The sequence below is a fragment of the Lucilia cuprina genome, chromosome 2, assembly GCF_022045245.1.
Source record: "Lucilia cuprina isolate Lc7/37 chromosome 2, ASM2204524v1, whole genome shotgun sequence".
Taxonomy (NCBI): domain Eukaryota; kingdom Metazoa; phylum Arthropoda; class Insecta; order Diptera; family Calliphoridae; genus Lucilia; species Lucilia cuprina.
This window is the reverse complement of record NC_060950.1, coordinates 2,979,212-3,005,703: the sequence shown is the minus strand read 5'-3', so window position 1 is coordinate 3,005,703 and position 26,492 is coordinate 2,979,212. Positions and strand designations below refer to the sequence as shown.

At 27.2% G+C, this 26,492-nt stretch overlaps 1 protein-coding gene and 1 long non-coding RNA gene across 5 annotated transcripts in view; one reads left to right on the top strand and one right to left on the bottom strand.

The window, feature by feature from the left end:
- LOC111680418 (receptor-type tyrosine-protein phosphatase N2) overlaps window positions 1-23,890 on the top strand; it is a 28,803-nt gene extending 4,913 nt beyond the window's left edge. For 2 of the 4 annotated variants that reach the window (XM_046950665.1, XM_046950657.1), the window contains exons 2-11: window positions 10,465-10,812; window positions 20,060-20,113; window positions 20,173-20,230; window positions 20,288-21,655; window positions 21,718-21,801; window positions 21,868-22,438; window positions 22,500-22,721; window positions 22,785-22,982; window positions 23,049-23,215; window positions 23,285-23,890. In XM_046950665.1, coding sequence (XP_046806621.1) covers window positions 10,479-10,812; window positions 20,060-20,113; window positions 20,173-20,230; window positions 20,288-21,655; window positions 21,718-21,801; window positions 21,868-22,438; window positions 22,500-22,721; window positions 22,785-22,982; window positions 23,049-23,215; window positions 23,285-23,774 — 3,546 coding nt within the window. In that variant the 5' untranslated portion in view covers window positions 10,465-10,478 and the 3' untranslated portion in view covers window positions 23,775-23,890. The remainder of the gene's footprint in view (window positions 1-10,464; window positions 10,813-20,059; window positions 20,114-20,172; window positions 20,231-20,287; window positions 21,656-21,717; window positions 21,802-21,867; window positions 22,439-22,499; window positions 22,722-22,784; window positions 22,983-23,048; window positions 23,216-23,284) is intronic. The other 2 variants (XM_023442062.2, XM_023442069.2) reach the window with 1 other exon arrangement.
- The window catches only part of LOC124419862, an 86,482-nt gene that overhangs the window by 23,026 nt on the left and 36,964 nt on the right, over window positions 1-26,492 (bottom strand). The window contains exon 2 of the long non-coding RNA XR_006940853.1: window positions 11,340-11,356. This is a non-coding gene — a long non-coding RNA (uncharacterized LOC124419862). The remainder of the gene's footprint in view (window positions 1-11,339; window positions 11,357-26,492) is intronic.

Below are 26,492 nucleotides of genomic sequence, written 5' to 3'. Positions count from 1 at the left end.
TACCTTCTGTAGAAATGATGTTTATTGACTTCCAAAGAAGTGAAAAGAATCCAGTCTCAGATTTTATAAATTATATGTGATTTTTAATCATATTTGAGACTCAAGAAAAGGGCGAAAATAACTTTATTATTTATAAAATCTATTGTGATAGACAAAGTCTAAGGTCAAGTTTGAATTAAGCTTGTAGAAAATTGTACTTTGGTCTCTAGACTAAAAATTTGTGGGCCTGTTAAACTACCGTAAAAGAGAATTTTACAAAATATAATTATATGGCAGTAGATATGGTCCGATTTCAATAGCGTTCGTCCTTGGATCAAAAGAAAAGTATGTGTTAAATTTAATCAAATTATTAGGAAAACTTGCGACCTGTAGTTAAATACAGTGATTCTAAGGCGATTGGTATTATTTAAGGACCAATATTTTTGGATGTTACAAACCTTATACAGATTATAGTATTGATATTACTATATTATTTAAGCTCCTTTTCCGAAAAGGACTTTAAAACGAATGCTACATAGAGTACTTACATAATTATGTATATCTTAGTTTTTATATGATTTAATTTTTCATTTTATGATTTAATCATAAATACCAGATACAAATCTAAATTATAAACAATAGTTACATATATTTTTAATAATCTTTGCAAATAAAGCACCTGTCAGAAATCGATTTATCTTTTCATTTAAATCTGGAAACATTTTGTAAATTCATATACATATATAGATATATTTTTCTGTAAAACATTATTAATGAAGTATGAACCAAAATATTTGTTACATCAACAAAGATTTATGAACAAGAAAATAATATATAATCAACTGACAAATATATGTATTACATAAATACATACATACAAACAAAGTACTTTATTAAGTTTTGCAACAACAGCAGCAGCAGCAGCAAACAACAAAGCAATATTTATAAGATCATAAATAATGATGTCTATTTACTTTAATCACAATTACATACAACTACAAGTATGAAAATAACAACAATAACAACAATAACAACTAAATTAAGGGTGTGGTACTTTATTGTTGTTAAATATTAACTTTAAATGTACCATATTTGTTAGTTTGTTGTTCTGGTTTGTTGCTAAAAACATATTGGTTCATTTAGCAGCAGTTTGTAGGTAAATTAAAGAAAATTATTATTATTTTACAAAATGATGTATTTAAATTGCCTAAAAGATAATATTTAGAAATAATTATTTTAAAGTTAAATTGAAAATTCTGTCAAAAGATTTAAAATAAAATACAATATTAGCTACATACATATTTTATAATTTTCTCTAGCAAGTTTAATAGACATTTTAATGAAGATAAATTTAAATTCATACAAGAAGAAAATTATTGCAATTTTATGCAGAAAATACAAATTAATTTAGATTGTAAATAATTGATTTAAATTTTCCTTTTAATATAAAATAAGATACAATCGGAGTAATAAATTGTATTTTATAACATTTTTAGAAAGATGTTTGTTGCTGGGTTGCTGTCAAAAACATGTGGCAACATTTAAATTGTTTTTATTGCCAGTAAAATCTAATGGGTCTATTTGATTTATTACTACGATAATGAAATAATAATCGATTAGGATTAAAAGAATTTCTAAACGATTTAAAATACAATTTTGTTTCGTTTATATAGATTTTCTTAAATACCTATGTCAATAAAATTTTTAATTAGGTTTTACTTCATTGGGTGTTAAACAAATAGTTGAGTTAAGTAAAAGGTTTCTAGAGAAATTTATTAATAAAAATGTGTTTGAAGTATTAAAAAGCAATATGGCTGATTAAGTAAGAAATACTGTTAATAAATCTTGCTATAACTTATGTACTAAACTATGAGTACAATAGAATATTTCAATAGCCAAATATATTAATTCCATTAATCAGAATGAAGCATATACATGTTTATACATGTATTTATATTTATGCTTTTTGTTCAGTTTATAACAGTGGGAAATTTTTAATTAAAACTAATCTAAAACAATATATTGTATCAAAAAGTATTTGAATTCTCTCTTTTGTAAAAATTACAGTTAATTAAATGGGCTAATAAATTGTTATATAAATAACTATTAGACATTTAATATATTGTATACATTGCATATTTAAATGTTTTTATTTCCCAAAACTAAATCATTTGCTAATAATCTATAGTTGAAATTAGATTTATGGTAAATACCAAATATTTATACTTAAATAGATAAATTTATGCATAAATTAGTTGAGTAGAAGTAGGTGTGTATAAAAATGGTTTATCAGTTTTATAAACACAATAGATTATGGTTGAAATAACAATACTATTTGTATATTAAAATTTACAGTTAATAATAAAGATAACTGACATAGTTATAAAATAAACAAAAATAATTCAATAGAAATTGTTATAAAATTTACATAGCCACTAATAACTAATATTGCAGATAAATATAAACTGAATAAAACTAACAAATATTTGATAAAAGTAACTAAAATAAAATTTTTACTTAATTATTGGCTAAAATTACCCTTTTCCCGAAATCCTTTTAATTCATATCGCAGGTAAGGAAAAACTAGGAGAGGTATTAAGCTCATTGTTATTTATGTTTAATTCGTATATATCTCTCTTATAAGGTACATTATAGAAAACCTAAATTTTTATAAACCCACTTAACAACATTTTTGAAAGTTTCAAAATGGACTTTTAGAGATGATGTTTTTTTGATCGGAGACTAAACCGAGTAAGCGTTATTCAATTTGAATAAAAATTCGCATTTATGAATCTTATAAAGGTAAACATAATATTTTTTATAAAAATTTTCTAAAGTAAAAAAAATTATATATATTTTTGTGTGTCTTCTAAGTTTTCGGGGAAAATTTTAATAACTCATAACTTGTTTAACCAATTTTTGAGTTTTTCTATCTTTTGGGAAAAACAAGTTTGTAGATATTATGATATTGATATAAAAAACTTGCAACAATTAATATTTAAGGCCTCATTTAAAAAAAATCCAAAAAGTTTAATTTTCTTCCATAAAATAACTGAATAATACTTTACATTCTTTTATTTGACATTCAAATGCAATATAATTTTACTTTTAGAAATTATTCCGAGAGAAAAAGGCTATTTTCAACTCACCACACTTCTATTTCTACCAATTGGCTTAGAATAATTTTTTGAGTCGATTTAGCTATGTCCATCCGTCTATGTTAACTTGTAATCAAAATACAGGTAAAAATATTGAAGATACTATTATAAAATTTGGTACAATATAAGATCTTTCCATTATTTCACTTAGTATGAATGTTTGAAAAAAGTCAAATTCATAACATTTATGACAAAATTAATGCTATGTATGATTTTTTTTCTGTGTACGTAATATAAACAATTTTATTAAAATAATTGCACGTTTTAAATTTCAATTTAAGTTTTTAAATTATTTTTTCTTTGAAAACCTCTCGATTCTTTATTAATAAAAATAAAACAGAAGTTTGCATACTTGAAATCCTTAGAAGATATAAAAGAACAAAAAAGTTAATGACGTATTCATTTGTGTAACAAACAAAATTTTACTTAGAAAAAATATCTAAAATAATAAAGTCTGTTTTTAGACACCCATTTAGAAGAGTTTTTTTTATGGAAATGAAATGAATTTTAGTTTGGGGGCTATAAAATTCGTTTCAACAGAATAAAAAAAAATTTTTTACTTTTATTTTTACAAAAGTTTTTTCCAGCCTTTTTTCAATTGTTTTAAATGTTAAATGTATGTATGTGTGTATATGTAGATATCCATGTTTGCATGTATCTATCAGTTCGAGTTTTTTTCCGATGTACTTGTTACTTTGTTACCTTATCGAAGTTGTTGTTGGTGCTGATGCTGTTATTACTGTACTCACAGCAAATACATTTATAGTAGTTGGGTTTGTTCTTATTGTTTCATTGAAATACGTTACTTTTGTACTTTTTTTTTTTGCTTTCAACAATAACATTTGTAGCAACAATTGCAAAAACGAAAAATAAAATCAACAACAAATACGACAGCAACATTTAAGACGAAAATATTACACGGTGTGTTGCTGCGCAATTAATAATTTCGTTATGTAGTACGAGTGTACGAGTCGACTGTAGAATGTAATATTCACATGAGTATTACGGTGGGAAATACATTCATAAAAGAATGTAAGTGTTTGTGTATGTAACTGTTAATGACAAGTGTGGGCGGGCGGTTGTATTTCCTACGAACATTTTTAGTCCAGTGCAACACACTTGTGTTTGATAGATATCGATGTAAGTATGTATAGATGTTTTTGGTTCTCTGTATGCATTCCCAATGGACAATTCCCGAAAGTACAGTTATTCATTTTTTATGAGTTGAAGTTTAAAATACTCTATACATTCACACGTACATACAGCCATTTTCAAGTATTATTCAGAGTAGTTGTGTAAATATCTCCAATATTTACTTAGAAGTCCATTAGTTGTTGCAGTTGTGAGTTCATTTCGGAAATGGCAGTGTTGGGTGCACTGTAACATGAATAATTGTTGCTGTACACGGTTGGTCATCTGTTTGTTAGACATTTGCTGCATCATGAAACTGACATCATTTTGGTAGTTGATTTAAGGATGCAACAACCAGGACAGGTAATTTATTTTAGAGCTTATAATGGATTGTTTAAGAAAAATATTGTTCTTTTACGAATAGATTTATGTTAGTTTTCACTAGGTTTTTAGGAACAATAGGAATCAAGGCTGTTGATAAAACCATATGAAACCAAAATGGAACTTGGTTATACATACATACATACATATAACAATTTCGAATATATAAGGTGAAATTAAAATTACGATATTGAATATTCGAGACTGTGAAGGAAAATAATTTTTTATAGATATATAGAACGGACAAATGAACGAACAAGCGCGCATCTAGTTAGAATATTATGAGGATATAGGAAATATAAGGACAAGAAAATGTTTCCTAGATAGAAAACGATGATTTTTGTACAAGGCCTTATATGGAGATATTGGACAAGTTCTAAACCAAGTACACTCTTCTAAAAGACTGAGCTCCATCGAATCCGAATCTGGATTTAGAATTTTACATTTACATTTTAGATATCGAGTCCAGAAGCTTTAAAGCTCCATCGAATCCGAATCTGGATTTAGAATTTTACATTTACATTTTAGATATCGAGTCCAGAAGCTTTAAAAATCGCAATTTTTCGCCCTAACATATATAACATTTTTTTTTAATTTCAGCAAATCGGATAAATTGCAAACCGATTTTTTTATACTTTATATCGTAATTTTGTTTCATTTAGACAAATACTGTACTAAACAATAATAGAAAATATTTGTGAAAAATTTCATACATACAGTTCCTTTTGTTTCGGATCTATGATGCTTTCAGTCATAATGGCCATTGCTAATTCATCATTGAATGTATTAAGTATAAAAAATATATATGATTTTCTAAGACCAACATCTTGATATGTTACGAACGCTATAATAAACTTAATCTACCACCTGCATATTGATGGGTATAAACATTTATTTAGTTAGTGCTTTCAAATGGAAATGAAAAAAATCGGAAGGTTTGAAAAACTATAGATTTTTTTAACAAAATATTTGATATTGTTAACTTAAATTCAATTTATATACCCATAACCTTCGTTCTGTTTGAGAATCCTTATATAAAAAAAGTTGATTTAGTAATGTCCTTCTATATGCCCTCTTTCAGTTCGTATATTTGCTAAAATTAATTCTAAAGCCTCAGAATCTTAGATAAAAAATATGTCCTATATTTTGTACGTACGTATAATAATGATGGATGAAAATTATTTCATCCTTTACTCTCGGGAGAAATTTTTTCATATAACAGTAAATTTCACGGAAAACAAGTAAAGTATGTATTAGCAATGTTTTTAAATAAAATCCACTTTGTATAATAAAGTAAAAATCAATACATTTCATGTTTCCTGCAGGTTAAAATATTTGACAAAAATTCCCTAAATTTTGCCATAAAAACTCTTCATTTCATATCATAATACTGCTGCATCATAAAAGTAATATTGCATCATGGAATAGTAAAAATAATGCCAGTAATCATAGTATGCAATAGATGATGAACGCTATAATCATAACGTGTTGGTGGTTTCTTTCCCCTAACCGAAAAGAATTTTTCAACTTTTTTTAATATAAATAAATTGTATACAACAATTTTTAACCATACAAAAGCCAAAGCCGTGTGCATACAATTAAAGAATGAAAGAACTAACAACACACGAAAACTTTTTATACCAAAAGTTCTATTTTTCACCATGTGATTCAGCGAAAATATTTAAACAAACTTTCGTTTTTTTTTTTGCAATTTTTCATTTCTTTAAAAACTATTTTTGACTGTAAAACATTGCATCAGTAAGTTGGTTGAGAAATAAATGAAATAAAATAAAAAATAAAATGTTCAGAAAAAAACCTCCACGTTTATACTTCTTAAACAACTGACATTTATTTCAAGGATGTTAAAGAAAAACCATTTAACTTCTGAAGATATTTCATCAGAGATTTTCTGTCAGTTGTGGTAGTTGTTATAAAGTTGATCTTTGAATTAATTGATACTTTTTAAACATGATTTCTAAGTTTCTTTCTCTTACTTGTTATAAGAAAAATGAGAGGGGGTGTATCTTTTACATTTCTATAAAAACAAAAACCCTTGAAAAAAAGTAAAATTTTTTTGTTAAAAATAACTACTGATACTTATTAGGTAGTTTATATGAAATTATTAAAACTTTATCTAGAAACAAATTTCAATTAAGAAAAGTAATTAAATAAAGTTTTTAAAATAGAAACTATTTAATTGTTAAAAAGAATAACAAAATTAAAAAGGAAACGAAGAAAATTTAACAATATTGCTTAAATAATTTGTTAACTTTACAAAGTAAGCAAAATATATTTTTTAAATTTTAAGTTTCCCCTTTTTAAAAACTGCACCTCTTGTTCCTAGTAAATATACTGTTTTTGGTTTATGTAAGTTCCAGGTAATAACTTTACATATATAATTAACCATGTATATTGTTATTATATTAAGTAGTAGGAATATATATGTAAATATTTTCCAAATAATCTTACACTTTACTTTGTGTAATAATAATTTTAATTAAAAGAGTGCTAATATGTACAGACAGACAACGAGCTGAGAAGAGTTCTGGTAAATACAGCCACTTTAACGGAAGTAATTTGCAACACATCCGTTTTTATTTTTAAGCCACTTAGCAAACACAACAACAACAACAACAACAAAAAACATCAAAAATATATAATAAATGTCCGAAATACTCGTAATTTATATTTTATAAACAAATTTCATGCAGTGTAAACAACAAATTTTGCTGCTGAAAGCGCACATTTTCTAGATACTTTGTTAGTTGAGTTACTGTTTTTTTTTTGGTATAAAAGGAAAATAAAATAAATATTTTATACGAGTGGGTAGCACTTATGTTTATACATATATATAAAGTTTATAGAGTCATAATATTTACATATACACATACACTCTATTAAGTATGTTTGTATACGTTTTTTTTTTAACAAAAATCTAAAAAAGGACTTTAAGAAGCAGGGCAAAGAAATAAGAAAAAATAATAATAATTTATGTAAATTGTTGTTGGTGAAACCTGTGTTGAACCACTCAATAAAATATTCATTTCATATTTATAATACTTTCGTTAGTCAAACGGAAGTTGAAGCTGTAAAGAATAAGTTTTGTGTTTTGAATTTATATTCATTTTATTTTTATTATTTTTTTACAGAAGTTAAAAAGAAAAAATCTCTCTTTGGATTTAAAATAAATTTTGGTTTTTTAATGTAAAAAATTTCAAAGGAAATAGACAGTTTAACATTTAAGGCCATTATATAACAAGGAGTGGAAAGGGCAATATACATATTTCTTGGTATTTATTTGAAACATAATCGATATAATTTTTCAAGCTAAATTTTTTTTAACCAAAAACAAAACAACAAAAAAAGACAAGTACAAATGTATAGTCGGGCAAGGCGGTTGTTGTAGGGGCATTATTTTTGGGTGTTACAAACATCAAGTAATTATATGTCAAGTTTTAGATACAATCACAGCAGGAAAAAAATATACACGCCTGGTCCCAAATTGACACCAAAGTGTTTATATTTTTTTGTAACATTCGTTGTCAAAAATGATTAATAGTGAGCCTACCACGTTTGCTAACATTTAGTCAACGGATGTGTATAAAATTTTGATGTCGACAACGGATGTTTTTTGAAAAATTATAAACACTTTGGTGTCAATTTGGTACCAGTCGTGTTTTCCCTCTCTGTACACAAGTGCAAGCGTGGATGTTAAAACTGTGGATCAAATACATATAAAGAATAGGCGTAACTTGTTACGTACAATTATTTTTCATTTAATTTCCTTGATGACAGATCCCATTTTGGTGTTTTGCAATCCGTGGGTAAAGTGGTAATGTCACTTCATTCCTCGCCTAGTCCTTGATATGATTTGACATAGGATCTAACCACAGAACCACATAATATGCGGGTGACGAGTTGCCTGCAGGACTATGTCAGTTGGTAAATTTTCCTTCAGGAATCCGAGTGGCTGTGGTATGATACGAGTTATGAATTACAATAGGGTGTCAAAGAATTACCACAGTGTGTCAAAGTATTGTCTTATTTAATGGATTCGTACTTCTGTCTACCGGTTACGTCTTTAGGTACTGTTGCCGACTCGACAGGGGCCATCCCATCAGCGTAGTTGTAAACGGAAGTGATGTTTTACATCTCTGATGTTAAGCAACGGGGCATCAATAGCTCATGAACTTAAGCAAAATACACGTATAATGGACCGGGCATCCATATACTTAAATTGCAACATACATAAAGGGACAATGTGAGTTGTATGTATGTTCTTGTTTTCATTAACTTACATGCAAGGGTGATTTTCGACTTTTTCCCATATCTCCGACCGTTTTTAGTATAGTATTTTGTAATATTAAGATCCCGGAGAAAATTATGTTAATACCGTTACATCGATTTCAGAAGATTTACTGTACTGTTTAGGGTTGTTAGAATTTATTGCGAAATTTCATACCCTTCTCACAAAAATTAAATACAACAAATAGAGACTACATAACTTAATTAAATCTCACATTAAAAATTTCGACAAAAGTGTTATGGAACTAACAAATAGTAAAAAATTAGGGTAAAAAGTTTAAAAACAACAAAGTTATAATCTAATTTAAACATTATACTAAAAATAATTATCAACCACTCAAATTCATATAAAATAAACTTGTTCCCTATTAAAATTCAATTATAATGAAAAACAGAAGAAAACTTTCCTATCACAACAAAAATTCATTCATTTATTTATTCAAGTACTGTTTGTGACTGAGACCAGTGTAAAAAAAATGACAAACAAAACTTTAATTGAATTATTTAAACTAAAGATTTGCCCCCGGTTGTGGAAGTTGTTTTCGTAAACAATTCTCTCTCCCTAATAAAAAAAAAATTACGACAAGCATATTTTTTTATTTTTGTTTAGTTTAGGAAAGTAAGACCAACAGCAACAACATCAATACAAATAATTTTTAAGATAATTGAATAACAAACGACCAGAGCAAGTTGTGAAAAATTTATAAAAAAAAGAAAACATTGAAAAGTTCAACCTTTAAACAGCATCGTCCACTCTACTTCTTTAGCATTCAACATTTATTTTATAAGTAATTTTTTTTTGTTCCTTGCAATGAAAGAAAGCTATAGAACAGCATCGTATTACGCAAATAAATTGCATTCTTTGGTAACAGAGAGAAATGGTAACAGAAACTTTGTTACACAAAACACGAATGAAAATAAGCTAAAAGGGATGGATGCTTAATAAATGCAATTTCCTAGACTTTGTTAAGAAAATTCATTCATTGGATACGTGTGTTCAAAATATAACAACAAAAGAAGTGTGTGTTCTTCATCACTCTCCCATTTCTCCTCTAAAATAAAAGCTAGTAAGTTTTTGTATGCATTTAAGTAGGTCTTCTTATTCATACTCTCTCTAAGATTTATTTTTTTTTTTGCGTAAATATGTTCTAAACAAGAGCACTAACAATGAAAACAATTTCTTTGTACTATACAACAACAGCAACAATACCAATAGCAACAAAAAATGTACAAGAAAAAAAAAGGATATTTGTTAGCTTCCGTTTAAATTTGAATAATATACATCCGTTTAAGAACTAAAACAAGGAAGTCAAAACTTATTCACTAAAAGGAAAGCAACGAAAGCAAGAGAAAAACTCTAAATGTAATAAATAATATAGAGATTTACATTATGGTCTAGTAACAAGAAAAACTCTACAACAATAGCAAATTGTAACATAATAAAAGAAACATCTGCTGCTGTTCATTATGAATAATTACATTTTTATTTCTCTTTCCATTTTATTTGTAGGTGGGCCAATTATCATGGCTAGCAATGCGCTACAACAACATTCAAGATCAAAACAACAATTGGTACGATTATCCCGATTTACACATCATGACCATCAGACCCATCATGAATTAAAGCGGACACAACGTGACATTCACTCTAACTCATATCCCTATAGCAAACAACAGTTTCAACAGAAACGTGAAACTAAATACGCTCGAAGTAAGAATTTTAACGTTGGCAAACATTTACAGTTATTGTTGACATCATCACCTCGGTTAAGATTTGAATCTTTAGCAATTTGGTTTCAGGTTTTGTTGATTGTCTGCTGTTTGGGTAATCATGAAGTCTTCGGCGAAGGAAACGTTGGTAAGTGAGAATTTGTTAATTTAAAAATATTTATATAATTTGGATTTTCTTTTAAGAATGTTAATGGATTAACCGTTTTAAATGTTTGTAATTATAAAGGAAAACCGTTGATTTTTTCATATAACAAGTATAACCAGAATTTTTTTGAAATGTTTTTGGGTTCCGATTTTTTCTATACTTTAGAATACAATTTCTGTATATTGTACATGTTTATAGATTTTTATCTTTTATATTAATGCTTTTCACTATGTATTAATTAGAAAATAGATTGAATTTTTGTCACGAAAATTCTTTTAAACTTAACCAATAGGGCTAAAATTATAGATCACTTTCTTCTACAATTATTAACGTGTTTCTACAAATTATTAAGTTTTCCATTACACTAAACTTTAAGTTTAAATAATAATTTTGAAATTTTCTTAATTTTCTCCATTTTGTACTTATATTTTTTGTTATAATAAAATTTTCATTTAAATCTTATACACTTTAAAACCACAATTTTTCTTTATTTAAAATTCATAACTTACCCAATGTATGTATGCAACTGAAAAAAAGAAAGAAAATAATTTAATAAGTTTTGTTTTGCAAAGGAGTAATTTACATACAAAATAATATAAGTAAATCATCATATACATATTTTAATTAAATAAAAAACATACAGAGATAAGAATAAACATTAGGGCGATCCAAAACTCTCAAATATATTACAGTTTTTAAAATTCTTAATATAAGAAGATCAAATTTAGTTTAAAATTTTCTACAATTGAAATTAACTACAGCCACCTTAAATAATTTATGTTATTAAATATTCTTTCATTATCAAAGATTGAAGATTTTTAATTTCAAAGAAAACATTTTTTATTTGCACTTTATTTATGTTGGTTATAAAGGGATATTTTTATCTAATTAAATCATTCCTTATTTCTTTTGAAAGATATAAAATCATCTTTTTGTTTCTATTAGTAAATTATAATGAAAATTCAATATTCATTTATTCATTAACTTCTACAACATAAATAACCACAACGTATACGCAACATTGTGTTGTAAGACAAAATATACAAATTACTCATACGTTTGATGTACTAGTTTTACAAATTTTCAACACAATACCTAGTATTTTTTACAGTTTTTGCTGTAAATCTTTAAAGACTTTGCAAACAAGTATTAAATTTTGTTGTTATTCCTGAGTTTTTTTGTGGTCATAATCATGGCTTTAACTAGTTTGTCCAAAATATTACAGAAAAACCAAAAAAGAAAAAAAAAAAAGAATATTAATTAATAACACAAGTGTCAGGAAAAAAAATAAAACCAAGAAAAACCAGTAAAATCCTTGACTGTGGGCAAAAATTCATAATATATTTTCATGTTATTACTTGTTTACTAGAGTATCGTTGTACAGTTCCTAAGCAAAAAAGGGTGTTTTATAAATGTCTATAAGAGTTGGAAATGGCAAAAGATTTTAATGTTAACAGTTTGGTATAAATATTTTTTCCTGTCATAATTTGCAAAACAACCTACGTATGCAAAAAAAGAAATAACCAGTAGGTGGTAATTTTTCTGTATATTTTCTTGCAAAAAATAAAAGAAAAATAATAAACTAAAATAAAAAGTATAAAAATTACAAAGTAAATAATAAGAGCTTTACAGTAATTCGTTCTGTCGTCGTGTGATTATGATTTTGTCCCCTTTGTCTCTGGTCTCAGTATTTTGCCTTTGCCAAAATAAAAAAACAAGACTAAAAAAAATACTTGTATAACAGTGGAAGCATAAGCAAAAGAATAAACACAAATTATTTTAAAGTATAATTTTTGTTTCATAGTTGTTGTGAGTATTTTTATGTTTCAGTTTTATTTGTATGTATTATTATTACTACTCAGTAGTAGTTGTTGTAACAGTAGCAAGTATTTGTTTCAACATTGTCCCAAAGGTTACATTTGCCCCTGGCCGTGACAAGGACTTATGGTTGTATTATGATGCTGTCATTTGTTTTTTTCCTACCTTTTTTCCTGTGATCTTCTTCATCCTCATCCGGGCCGTTTTTATGCAGCCTTTGCTCAGTGCAAAATGATTATCATGTATAATAGTTCGGTAAGGATTATTATGTTATTCCCTTAGTTTAATAAATGGTCATGTACACTTGTATACTTAAAACGAACAGAATATAAACATATAGCGAGTAAGGATATTATCCCATGTAGGAGACTCGTATGTGACGCCTGTTTGGCGTTCGACAAATGACAGCAAAGAAAGAGAGCATGAGAGATGGAGAGTGAAGTGAAAAGTTTATCTAATTTTGCAAAATTACTTGGACATGCATTAAACATGATTTGCTTAGTGGTGGTCAAACGTACAAGGATTAATTGCTTAATGACAATTTAATCTTGCCATGTTTCCAGCAGCCACGTACAAGATAAAATATTTTAGACATGTAATTTATGTCGTAATGGAGGACACAAAGAACAAAAAAAAAAGCAAAACAAAACGTCTAAGAAGACAGGAAAACAAATATATACATGTATATCTAAATTATATGTATTTCTATATCTGTATAAGTAAAAACAATGTCATTTGACAAAAAAAGACTGGTTAAAAAAACAAACAACATATAAATTAAAACATGAAATGGCTTTTAAAGTTATTTTTCTTCTATTCATTTCCTTCTACTTTTTATAATTTATTTGTAATTCAATTAAAGTTGTAATTATGTGCATAATAAAATAAATAAGTGCAAAATGTACACTGTTTTCAAAATTAATTAAGTGTATTTTCCTGCAATAATATAAAAGTAGTTGACAAAAGTATTAGAAATTAATAAGAAATTTATATGACTTTTAGCAGTTACTAAAGATAAATTCTTAATAATAGGAATGAAAATTGTTGTCAGGATGAAAGTTAAATTGTAATGTGTTTTTTATTTAGTTTAACATTGTTTTTAATTCGATTCAACAATATTTTTTTTTAAGAAAGATTCAAAATGTGTAAATTTTCATAGTAAAGTTTTAAGAGTAATATTGACAATTTATTTTGAAGACACATAATAACAAATTTACGTCCTTTTCGTCTGGAATGAAATTTTTCAAAAAAGCTTTTTACATTTTTTTACAAATATACAAATATATCCACTTCACAATCTGTGTTGTATGGTTGTATTGTAGTATTATATTTTAGTATGTTGCAATTTTTTTTATGATCGATTTACGACATACAACGCTAAACAATACGATATTGATTGTGAATTGGAAAATTGCATTTAGCGTTCTGCAGAAAATTAAACCGAAAATGCTCAAGTTATTTGATAATTAAAGATTTTCCTTAAATAGTAAGTTTAAAAAAGTAAAAATATATAGTCGGTCATTACCTACTATGATTTACTACACCAGATAAGAGTTTTCTAAATTTAAATCTAATTTTTTATAAAAAAGTACATTTATTATAAATTTTCCCTTAATTTTGACATTTTAAAACAAATTATAAATGACTTATACGGGGGCAACTGTGAAATATATGCCGATCTTCATAAAATTCCCAAAAGGAATTAAATGAGTCCTAAACATCGAAAAAATCATTATCATTTGAGCTTATATAAAACTTAATTCTGTTGATTATTGAAGATTTATTAGTATATTGTATATAGTTTTAAACTAAATAGTGTAAATCGAGGTTTGTTTAGTTGGCGAGGTGAAATAATGGACCAATTTCAACCATTTTCAATAGGCTTTTGATCAAAATTTCTTAACATTGACCCTTAGCCCTGAAACTTGTCAAATTAAATTTTTCTCAAAAAATTCAATTTTTTTTTAGCACATATTTAATTTTTTACAAAAAGAGTCTGTTTTATTAAAAAAATTAAGTAGAATTTTTATTTTTCCTCATCAGATATATTAATATCTTTATTTCAACTATTAACAATAATTTTATTTCCTTTAAAAATATTTCTGTCAATTATCTACTTTCGAATAAAAATAAATATCCGCCTCATTGTATTTGCCATTAAAGCATTTATAATGTTGAATGTATGAAGTATTTTGTATAATAAATATTGACAAATTAATAAAATCACATTTTTTTCTTTAGACATGTTTATAATTAAACACAATTATTCTATAAAGACCATTTATAATGTGCACAATTTTTAATTTTCTTAAAAATAACAAACTGATTAAAATGCAAAAAGCCAAAAAAAAGTTTAATAGTTTTTTTTTCTTTTTGACGAAATATCAAGATAATAATTTTAATTAAGTTCTATTGATGACATTGAATACATAAATATGTATTTTAAATTAAATTACGTCAGCAGCTTAAAAACACACATAATATTAGACTCATACTAAGGATATACAAACACAAATAAAAACTCCATTATAAGTATTTCTTTTAATTCATTTATATAGACATTTGTTGTAATATCAATTAAGGATAATTGATTATAAAATGTCTTATTTATCTTTAAAATAACTAATTTATACACTAAGCGATTTGAGAATAAGGAAAATGATTTGTAAATTAAATTATTTTATATTAAATTATTTTATATTATTTTGAACTAATTTTAATTCTTGGAATATTCCTGATAAAATTTTAAATTCTTAATATCAGAATTTTGTAAAATGTATTTTCAAATCTGTTATTTGTATAATTTTCTAATTGCTTTTAAATTGTAGGCTTATCTTATATCTCCACAGTGTATTTACTTCCATTTAACTCATTTTAAATTGCGGGTATTATTCATTTTTTTATTTGGCTTTTACAAGAAATTCAACAAAACGTGACAAAAATTAATTTTACCCCTCCCCCCGTTTAGACACAAACACATACATACACCCCAGAGAAGGAAAGGGAAGGGCAAACAAAATACAATTTAAGAAAGAATAAGGAAATATAAATGTATAGATATATATATTTTTATAAACTAATAAAAAGCTTAGTTAAGTGAAGGACAAATGTCATGACAGTATAAAAGAAATATGTTTTCTATAGATTTTTTTGTAACACTGAACCAATAACTAAAGAATAAAACATCAAAAAAATAAATAAATAATATTCTTCCTCGTCCTTCTCAATAATGCATAAATGAATTGGAAAAGTATAGAAAATTTCTGTAAGAATTTGTATTTGGGTCTATCTTTACAAAACTAAAAGCAAAATTGTGGAAAAATAAGAAATATTAACTTCATAATGGCAAACATAACATAAACTGCTGACGGCATATTTTTACCCCAAAAATCATGATTCCTACAAAATATGCACACAGAGAAATAGTGTGGCAAATTTCAAACTAAACTTAAAATACATTTGTATATTGTGTTGTTAGAATTGTATTGGGGTTTGGGACTGTTTGGTTTGCGGTGTAGTGGGCATTAAGGTTTACTTGCGAGCAAAACTTTATGATGTGTTAAGAACGAAAATATTTAATGATGTATATTGTATATTGGAATTTGTTTGTATCTGTAGATGTTTTTTTTCTAATGGAAAACCTTAGGGATTGTGATTTTAGCAAATGTTGTAGAAAATTAAATTAACTAAAAGTTAAACAAATGTAAAAATATAAATATTTTCGAGATTTTGTAATGTTTTATGGAAAAAGTTTTTATTTACCAGCAATAATATTGTGCTGTTTTATTAAATTAACAAATGTTGTGTTTTTTGGTTATGTACATTTAAAACAATTTGGGAAATTTGTATAAACGAAGTAAAATATTTATGAAACATTTGTAAATTGTTGATGTTTAAAACATTTTTAGTTTTAATCTTAATATCTTAGTAAATTTTCGTTTAATTGAACATTCTTAAATTACATTTGATTTAATAAACTCAAAATTTATTAACCCTTATCCACGAAAAATTCTGCACCTTTTAAAAATTAGAATTTCTTATCAATCATAAGAGCGATAGATAGGCAAAATCTGTGACAGCAAGATAAACTTTATTTTGTACATTTCTAAAGAACATTTCATAGCCTAAAATTCCAATACATAACTATTGAAATCACCTTTAAAGATCTCGATACGTTTTAAAGTTTTGATCCGATTTTTATAACAAATTGGAACATAACTTAAGTTATGGGATCGTTTTAAACATTTAGCTACAAACTACAGTGTGTAACTTATTAAATGGAAGTGCACAATTTGCGGAGTACAACGCGTGTTGTGTACGTCCACCTTAAGTTTTCTTTCAAAAATTTACAACTGTTTTAATAGCCAGTATAATAATGGAATTTAACTCAAAAAAAAACTCTACAAATTTTCATGAGAAACTACCTACTAATACAACCCCCTTTAACATCTTCATTTGTTAATATGTATATCATTAACATTATTAGCACACATATAGGAATCTGTAATATTCATTAATATATCTTTCTTATTTGTATTTATTTAATAATCACTTTATGATTTAAATTAACAAAAAAGTCAATACAACTTTTGAATAGATAGATAACTTTTCGATTCAATTTTATTTGGTCATGTATAAGGGAATGTAAATAACTGTTATTCACCAAAATAACTTAAGAAACAGGTTTTCGTTTCGAGAACAATACTGGCTACTATGTAGTGATAGGAACTAATTTTGGTTATTACCCTAATAAACACATAATATGAATTCATCAGTAAACATTTAATAAATCTCTACTAAATTTTAATTTTCACTAATTAAAAAATAAACACTATGTACGACACTTTAGAAGGACATGATATGAATTTTAATTGAAATATTTATTGGTCCATTCAAAATCTAATCAAATACATACGCATTGATATTGTTGATTCATACTTTCATTTCAACACATACAGTTGTATGTACGTATGTGAACATAAGAGTAGATGATGTATAAATATTAGAGTGTTGATATTTCAAACAAATTAATATGTCAAATCATTTGTTAAATTTTGACAGATACAAACAGCAAATACTTCATAACGGTATAAAAAAATCATCATTTCATTAAAGTAGACAAAACATGACAATTATGTGTTCAATACTTATTCTAGAAACGACAAGCATATTGGATATTAACATTTGTGTTATAAAGGACTAGCGCTGCTTGTTACCCTTTCCAAAAAAATGGACATTTTTACGCAACTATCAAATGACGTCAAAATATGTACATACGTTTAGCTCATTTTAACTGAATTCGATGCTTTGTTATTATGGCATGACGTTGTTGTAATAGTTGTTGTCTACGTATATGTATTGTATATGGGTTTGTTAGTGTGTTTCTAATAACCAACATATTTTGATTACGTGACTTTGCTGTGAACGAACAATGGCTCAAAAAGCCATTATAACGCTATATGTACGTGAATGTGTGGGTTTGAATGTATTAGTATTAGGAAGGATCATAAAACATATACATTCATTTGTAATTTTTTTTTAAATTAATATTAAAGTCGGTGACCTTTTGATTGTAAAACTTTTAAAATTTATTTTTTTATTTCATAGCCCCAATGAGAACCGAGCAATATTAATATTTCCTGATACTTATTAAATGTTTCTAATCCAACAGCATATAAAAGAAATAGTTAGAAGTGTAAATTTTTTCAAGATCTTTCAAGATCGAATTTTGGACATTATGTCGCCTTTGAAACAACACTATTAAAATTTTTGCTCAACGTTTTCCTCCAAATATGTCCAAACTTTACAAAATATCCAACAATATTTTGGAGAGAAAAAAGGCCATTTTATTTATACTTGATAAATGATAAATATACTTCAATATTTCATCGAATCGAAATATAATGAAAAAAAAATACATAGAAAATGGAAGAAATATGATTAAGTTCGGTAACCTTGGGTAAATTCATTGAGCATAACATTATCTAATAAATGAGATCCTCCTAATGTCCATATGTATTTTGTGTTTATATGCTAAGTGTTCAAATGTGTGTGTTTTAGCCATCAAACAACACTTTTCTGTCAATAATTATATTGCGTGTTAATCTTTGGCTTAAATAGAGACAATTTGTTAATAGTATTCGTGTGTGTGTCTGGTATCAGCGCATGCATGAGATGTGGTTATATGTTGTTAAATCTTTCATTTCTACAAAAATCTTGTTTTCGTAACTACAAAGAATTTGAGATTGAATATTCATGAAAAAATGAAAAGAGCATAACAACAATATTATCCAAAAATCCATTTCAAATTTAAGGTGATTGTAATTTCGACTTAATTTTCAATACTTCCATAAAAGAAATGGCTTTGCCTAATTTAATATGGATGATACAACAATTTCATTGTAAATAGTTTTGCAATTAAATTTTGAGAATAATTAACTCAACCATTGTAATATATCGCATTCTTTGAAATTGTATAACATGTACTAGGACATTATCAATCACAACAATGTATTTTTATTTTCTGAAAATTAGCCATACATCTTCAAAACACTTTAAACACTATTGTTCATCTTAATGATGTTTCATAAACATTGGATAAAAACTTGCAACTTCAAGAATTTCAAAAGTTTTAGTCCATACAATGGGAGCATTATGAAAAAAAAAAACAAATGTTCTACTAGAAAACAAACATTTTATCATAAAACAGAAAAGATTTTCCAAGAAATATGTTCGACCAACACTTTGTAAATTCCCAAAAAAGCTTTTGAAAAAAAAACAAACAAAACAATAGTTTTTAAATTTTAAAGCACTTCATTATAATATGTGCAATGAAAACAGATTTCTGTACCGTATTTCAATCTACCATCCTTAAATGCAATAATATTTCATTTTTCTTTTTTTACAAACAATATTTCAAATGCAAGTGCTTTAATAGAGGCCTTTGGGAATGTTTAGTGGGGGAAAATGTTTTCAAATTGAACCTCCTTTGGGCAGCCACACAAAAGATTAAACATTCCTTTTTTCAGCCTTCTGGGAAAGAACTGTGACCTAAGGCACATATTGTGCCATTAAAAATACCAAAACTGTTTTACAATAGTTGACAAACGGAAACAGCAGTGCTATAATTAAAAATTAATACCGTATAACAGTTTTAGTATATGAAGCAGAAATTGCTGTTTAATTTACATTTCTTTTCCATCGGATGTGATTACCTTATATTCATACACAGCTGGAAGAGTAGTGTGTTACATTTTTAATAGAAATGTACTTTGTGAAAAATACAATTTAAAAGCAAATTAATAGCCTCATTTAATTAAACATTAAGAAACTTTTAATACTTATTGGACCTTTTTCTTCTTGCACTTAATTAACTATTTTTAAATTGATGATTTTTTTATTGTAATTTCAGGTTGCAAATTTGTCCGTACCTTGTGTCTGGAAAACAGTGAAGTCTGTTTCGATGGTAGGTTTTATTTTTATACTACAATCCACAATTTTTAATTTAAAATTATTTTTCTATAGACAACATCTTTGGAAAATGCTTACCAACCACTGGCGTCGATATGGAGGACATTGAAAAGTAAGTTTAGGAAATTATTTAAAGTTTACTGTTACTCATTATTCAATTTGTATATAGAACCCCTCTTACGGAAGACCAATCGCGATTACTCGCCACTATGCTCGAGGAATTACAGGGCGCCGGGCTAGGCTGGGATCATCCCTATGTGCAGTGTCGCATTCAGGGCACTCTATTCTCTATGCAAAAGCACACACAACTACCACCTAATCTCTGTGCTAATTTAGCTCCTATACCCACTGATTTTGATCCAGCTGGTGCCATGGCTTTTGTACGTTTCACTCCTGCAGATGAAATATTTTCCAACAAATTGTTCTATCCGCCCTTAAAGAAGCAAGGTCCCTCGTCAAATGGCATAAATACAATATTTCATAAATTGCAATTACAAGATCGTCAATTACGTAATGAACCTTTGGAACTTACGCAATTTGGCGAATTCGATACACATCGTGAATCTCAAATGAATCCTCCTAATGTTATGGATGTATTTCTGGAACAGGAACGTGATCGCATACAAAGAGAACAGGCCCAACGGGAGGCTGAATTGGTGCAAGAACAAAAACAGGCTCTTAAGAATAGTATGGAACTGTATAAGATTCTTGCTGATTCTGAACCAGATCCCCAGCCTTATGAACGTACACCCGATAGAGTTGTGGAACAACTTGAAACTTTGCCTTTACCAGCAGGTGCCCCTGTCTATGTGCCTGACGAACCAAACGATACAAATGAATTGTATTTTCCAGACAACTTTGGTCCTTATAAACGTACCAGTGCTCGTAAGGGTGTCGCTAGTCCCCAACAAGAACAAAGATCGTTTTTCCGTGAATTGGCTTTGGAAAAAGGTTTAGAGCAACAACCTCCCTTGTTTAACAATGTACAGTTACAAGAACCTTTGGATAGTAATGAAATTTTAACTTTTAAACGTAGACCAGCTCCAGTTGAGGATGATTTACCCAATACCCTCGACATAGAGGAAAGTCTTTTTAGAAATTCTTTAACACCTTTGGAGGAGGAAGCCATGCTTTCTTCAAATGCCTATCCCAAAAAGTTTAAGCATCACAGACCAGAAAAGGTATTCACCGAAGGCGGTCTAATATCCATGACCGAAGAACAAGAATTGGATAATGCTTATGATAAGGAGAGGCGCAAGGAGAAGGCACGTGAATTACTGGCCAATATGTTGGGTTTTACACGACACGAACGTTTAGATGTTAAAAAACCAGGACCTTTAGTGGGACCACCACCTTCAGCTAAAGAAGATCTTAGTCGTAAGACCAATGCCACTGAAAACAAAGAACATTTGCCGATTCATATTAAAGACAGTAATGAAGCGATTAAGAAGAAGAAAGTCGTCAAAGAACATTCAGATGAAGATCATGCTCCTCACACTGTAGACACCGAATATGCTCATGTGTTTGTAAAAAACCCGTAAGTAAGAGTAAAGTTAATATTATATTGAAAGGAACTAAGTTTTTTATATATTTTCAAAGTATCGACAGTTGGAGTGATGGTGTACGCATTATGAATGAATTGGCGAATATTTTACATATGCAGGGATACTTTACTTATTTAACGTAAGTTTTGGAAATTTGTTTTTATATTTAATTAATCAAAAATTTAATTTAACTCTTTATTTAAAGCGTTCAACCGCATGAAGTTTCATTCCGGGTGGACTCAAACAATCCCGAACACAAGACCGCCACCGATATTGCTCGTGCTATTAATGAAAATCGAGGCGTTAAGAATAATATTCTACGACGTCTGGGTGTCACTGTTGTGCGAGCTGGTGTTGGTGATAAAATCAAACGTGACGATGACGGCGGTGTCTCTGCCGCACGCATCGAACTGGCCGATCAGACACCGGACGTAACTCATATTATGGTGTTTATGTTTGCTGGTGCTGGAGCTGCTGCAATAATTGTCATTTTCATAACATTGATCCTAATCAAAAGACATGACAAAAAACGCGATAAATTGGGTGGCCTCCAATCAGGCATAGCCGGTGCCGAGAGCTGCAGTAAGGATTATCAGGATCTGTGCCGTGCTCGCATGGCCGGTAAAGGAAATTCTGCAGAACCTGTCGCCAGTGGACGCATAACATCGCTGAGTAAAGAAAATGATAGACCACCATCTTCGCGTTCCAGTACTTCATCTTGGAGTGAAGAACCGGCTTTGACTAATATGGATATTTCAACGGGTCATATGGTTTTGGTGAGTTTTTGTCTCTGATGCTTTAATTAAGAAAATTAATATTTTGTGTTGGTTGTTATAGTCCTACATGGAGGATCACTTAAGAAACAAGGGTCGTTTGCAAAGAGAATGGGAGGCTTTGTGTCGTTATGAAGCCGAACCAAGTGCTCGTGATGCAGCTCTACAGCCCCAATGTGCAAATCTGAATAGACCTGGAGCTCCACTTCCTTATGACCACTCACGCGTTGTACTCAATCATTTGGCTAATGCTGAAGGCTTAGATTATGTCAATGCTTCGACAATTGTAAGTGTCGAGGACTTAAACGATATTAATTTTAATGATTGATTAACTTTTTTATTTCATTAGACCGATCATGATCCTCGTGCCCCTGCTTATGTAGCTGCCCAGGGACCATTACCTTCTACTTTGGCCCACTTCTGGCAAATGATTTGGGAACAGGGTGCCGTAGTCATTGTGGCCTTGTGTCGTTTACAAGAAAACGGTGAAATTGCCTGTGCTCGTTATTGGCCTGAAGAGGGAGCTGAGGTTTATCACATCTATGAGGTATATTTTTAACTTTTATTTACAGTAAATAGTCATAAACTAATGCAATTTATTTTAAATTTTCAGGTTCATTTGGTTAGCGAGCATATTTGGTGTGACGATTATCTCGTGAGATCTTTCTATTTGAAGAATTTACGCACAAGTGAAACACGCACAGTTACACAATTCCATTTCCTATCATGGCCTCAGGGTGGTGTACCAGCACAAGCTAAAGCCTTATTGGATTTCAGAAGGTGAGTTAAAAAAAAAATAACTTTGAGATAGTTTTCCACAAATAAATGATATTTTTATTTATTTTACAGAAAAGTTAATAAATCCTATCGCGGTCGTTCTTGTCCCATTGTGGTACATGGCAGTGGTGGTGCTGGTCGTACCGGTGCCTATATTTTACTCGACCTCGTTTTGGGTCGCATGAACAAGGGTGCGAGAGAAATTGATATCGCCGCCACTTTAGAACATTTAAGAGACCAAAGAGCCGGTTTAGTGGCCACAAGACAACAATTCGAATTCGTTTTAATGGCTGTAGCCGAAGAGGTGCATGCGATATTAAAGGCCTTACCAGCGAACACATCTAACGATAAGAAGGATGTTGAACCCAGGGAAACGGGTGTCTTAAAGGAAGAAGAAGAGGCAGCCTCAACATCAACAACCGAAACAGCGACAACAGTGAAATCTAAAGATGAAAAGGAAAAAGAAACAACATCAAGTGCTTCGGCGAGCAAAGATAAGGAATCATCATCAAAACAAACGCCGGTAAAACAAACCACAAAAACGGATGCCAAGAAAAAGTAAAAAGGGAAGAAGAAATATTTTATTTTTTTGTTTATATCAATTGGTCGCTTAAAAAATTTGTGTAAGATTATTTTTCATTATTCTAAAAATATTATATTATTTTGTTTAATTTTTTTATAATTTCAAGAAATTGTTACTGTTGGATTCAAAATTTGTTTTGTTTATTGCTTATTTGTTTTCAATAGTTTTTTAAGTTTTTTTTATTAATTAATTTGTTTAAAATTTTATTTTTAAATTTTAATAACTTGTTTATGATTTTGTTAAAAGCATTTTAAATCTTTCCATGATACTTGTCTTTTTAGATTAATTATATGTTATAAAGTTTGGTTTGTTTTTGTAAGCTAAAGCACTAAAAGTTTTCTTCCTTTTACAAACAACTTAAAGGGGTCAGTCGGGAATTTTTAACTTAATTTATCTTAATTTATTTTTTTATCTTTAATATTTTTAATTTGAGAAAGTTTATTTAATGTTAATATGTTTTTTATATAAAACTATATTAAAGGCATGACATAGGTTCGAAAAAGGCTTAACACGGAATGATAGTAACGGAAACGGAAATTTATTTTCTTTATATATGATTTAATAAAATATTATATATATTTTTTTTTTTTCAAATGTTTTCAAAAGTCTAGTTAAGTTTTTGAGTTTTGATAATATGGTCATTTGAAGTTTTCTATAAACCAGCCCTTTAGTTTAAACTTCAAAACGTTTTATTAACTCAATAGGCACTTAACTGAAATTTGAAAGCATAAATAATTAAATTTAAATAAATATTGTATAATTAATATTGGTAGTAATTAAGGCTATAAACAAATAATATATACTTATAAATACATATATGTATACAAAACATTTTTTTCTATATATACAAACAAAACACAACAACATTTCAATGTTTAATACAAAAAGAAAAAAATTCGTTCAGTTTTAGTCAAAATAAAAACAAAATCATATACAAAAATCATAAATGGATGGAAAAATAAGTGTACTACTAAAAAAATCTTAAAAAAAAAACTAAAATAATGTATAGATGTCTAATTATTTACACAGAAAACAACATTTTTTGCTGTATTTTGAAATAAAAAAAGAGTTAATTTTTGGTGAAAAAAAAACAAAGAAATAGAAAGTTATAGAAGAAAATTTAAATACAGTTTCATATTATAAAATATATTTTTCATCTTATCGATGTGTTACTGAAAATATAATAAAGAAAAAATATACATACTTGGAATTTATTGCAAATATAAAACAACAACAGGAAATAAAAAACAAAAAATTACTATATATCATTCAATATTATGTGTACCTTACAAACAAACAAAATCATTAATAATTAAAAAAATAAATAATAAAAAATTATTAAAAAATATTACGTATAAGTACCATACTATATGCATACCTACTAATAACAAATATATTTAAACAAATCAATAAATAAATGAATATTAAAAAAAACATTAGATAATATAAGATGATTTTATTTTAAAACTGTTAAAACAGCAAAAAAGCATAAACAACAATTAAAAGAAAATTTTATAAAATTGTCAATTTTTGTTAAAAATAATTTAATAAAATCTTTAGAAAATTAATAATTTTAATAAAATTATTATATTTTGTTTTAAGGCAAAATATAAAAATTTTAAAAATAATATATTTTCTTTAGGATTTTAAATTATTTTTAACTGAATAACAGGCAGCTAAAAACATACAAAATATTTGACAATTAATTAAACCAACAGCAACCATTACAAAAAAAATTTCTTAAAAAAAATAAAAATGCTCAAAATACCACCAATAGCACAAACTTAGTTTTTTTTCTAAAAAAAACCCAAAATTAATAAAAAAAACTAAATAAAAAACCAAAATTAAATAAACAAAATATTTAAAAACAAGCGTTAATAAAACAAAAAGTAGCAGGCATTAAAGTAAATATAAATAAATAAGAAAAAATAAATAAATTATGTTAAACATTAAAATAAAAAAACTAATTCATATAAAAAATAGCGTTAAAAATAGTAGAACCCCATTTAAAGTTATATTTTGTTTGCATTAAAAGTATATTAAAAGAAAACTATCAAAATAAATAAATATTACAATAACTGTGGCAAAGATTAATAAATTAAATATATACATTTAAGCCAAAATAACAGCATTGGTAAATAAAACTTAAAGAAAAAAAAAACAGAAATAATTTTAATTTAAAATTCATTAAAATATCTATAAAAAACAAATTGTCGTGTTTAATGGTAGAAACAAACAAACAAAAAGAGTTTAATAATTATAACGAAAAAAAAATTATTACATTATTACAAAGAAAATACTTAATAATATAAAAAAATTAACATTAAATAAATAAAATATTTATAAATATTAGTAGCAAAAGAAAAATTTAAAAAAAATATATAAATTTTGTTTTAATTTTTGGTTTAAAAAGAAAAAAACAATTAAAAAAAATGATGGTGTAAATTAAAAAATATATATATATATATATAAATTATACAATTTATCTTAAAAAAAACTTACTGTAATTTTACTACAATTTAAACATTTTATTTGATTTTGGTATTTGTTTTTATTTCAGTTTCATTTACATGTCGATTTATAAACGTTTTACCTAAAAAAATACTACATCCATACTCGCAAAACCATTAACAAATCAATAGTAAAGAAATTCTACTAAAAAGAACATAAAAACTTAAAAACATGATTTTAGGAAAA